The following is a 698-nucleotide window of genomic DNA, read 5'->3' as shown; positions in this document are numbered from 1 at the left end:
GCTCCCCTCTATCCACCTGCAGCAGCAGCAGCAGCAGCAGCAGCAGCAGCAGCAGCAAGAGCAGCAGCAGAGACAAAGGCAGCAGCAGAAAGATTTGGATTGGCAACCAACAGCAGATACACCCGAAACAGCTGCAGCAGCACTATATCAGCAGCAGCAGCAGCAGCAGCAGCAGCAGCAACAGCAGCAGCAGCAGCAGCAGCAGCAGCAGCAATTACCCCTTCGAATCGTTTGAGTACATTATGATAGTTATTTTTCCACTCCTTTGCCTGCTGCTCTGCTGCTTTCTGCTGCCGCTGCTGCTCCTCAAGTGCTGCTTGCTGCTGCCGCACACGCAGCTGCAGCGGCTGCTGCTGCTGCTGCAGCTCCTGCAGCTGCTGCTGCTGCTGCTGCAGCCTCTCTTGCGCTGTCTTCAACTCCTGCAACAAAAAAAAACAACAGGCAATAGCTGCTGCTGCTGCTGCTGCTGCTGCTGCTGCTGCAGCGGTTGCTGCTGCTGCAGCAAATGCTGCACATGTATAGGGGCACAGAGTAAACAGAGAAAGAGAGAGAAGAGAAGACAAAAAAAACAAATAAAGAAAGAAAAGAGACAAACAAAAAACAAATAAAGAGAAGGAAAGAAGATATATACACAAAAACAAAAAACAAAAAACAAACAAAAAACAAAAAAAAGAAACAGAGAGAGACAGGAGCAGACA

General features: G+C 49.6%; 1 protein-coding gene across 1 annotated transcript in view; it reads right to left on the bottom strand.

Moving 5' to 3' along the window:
• Window positions 1–698, bottom strand: part of EMH_0019360 (uncharacterized protein) — a gene marked incomplete at both ends in the record, with an annotated part of 4,097 nt that overhangs the window by 2,798 nt on the left and 601 nt on the right. The window contains one exon of the mRNA XM_013501347.1: window positions 240–419. Coding sequence (XP_013356801.1) covers window positions 240–419 — 180 coding nt within the window. The remainder of the gene's footprint in view (window positions 1–239; window positions 420–698) is intronic.

This window comes from Eimeria mitis, genomic scaffold (genome assembly GCF_000499745.2).
Source record: "Eimeria mitis Houghton genomic scaffold, Emh_scaff674, whole genome shotgun sequence".
Lineage (NCBI taxonomy): Eukaryota > Apicomplexa > Conoidasida > Eucoccidiorida > Eimeriidae > Eimeria > Eimeria mitis.
Note: the sequence above shows the minus strand (reverse complement) of the source record. Positions and strands in the feature narration are given on the sequence as shown.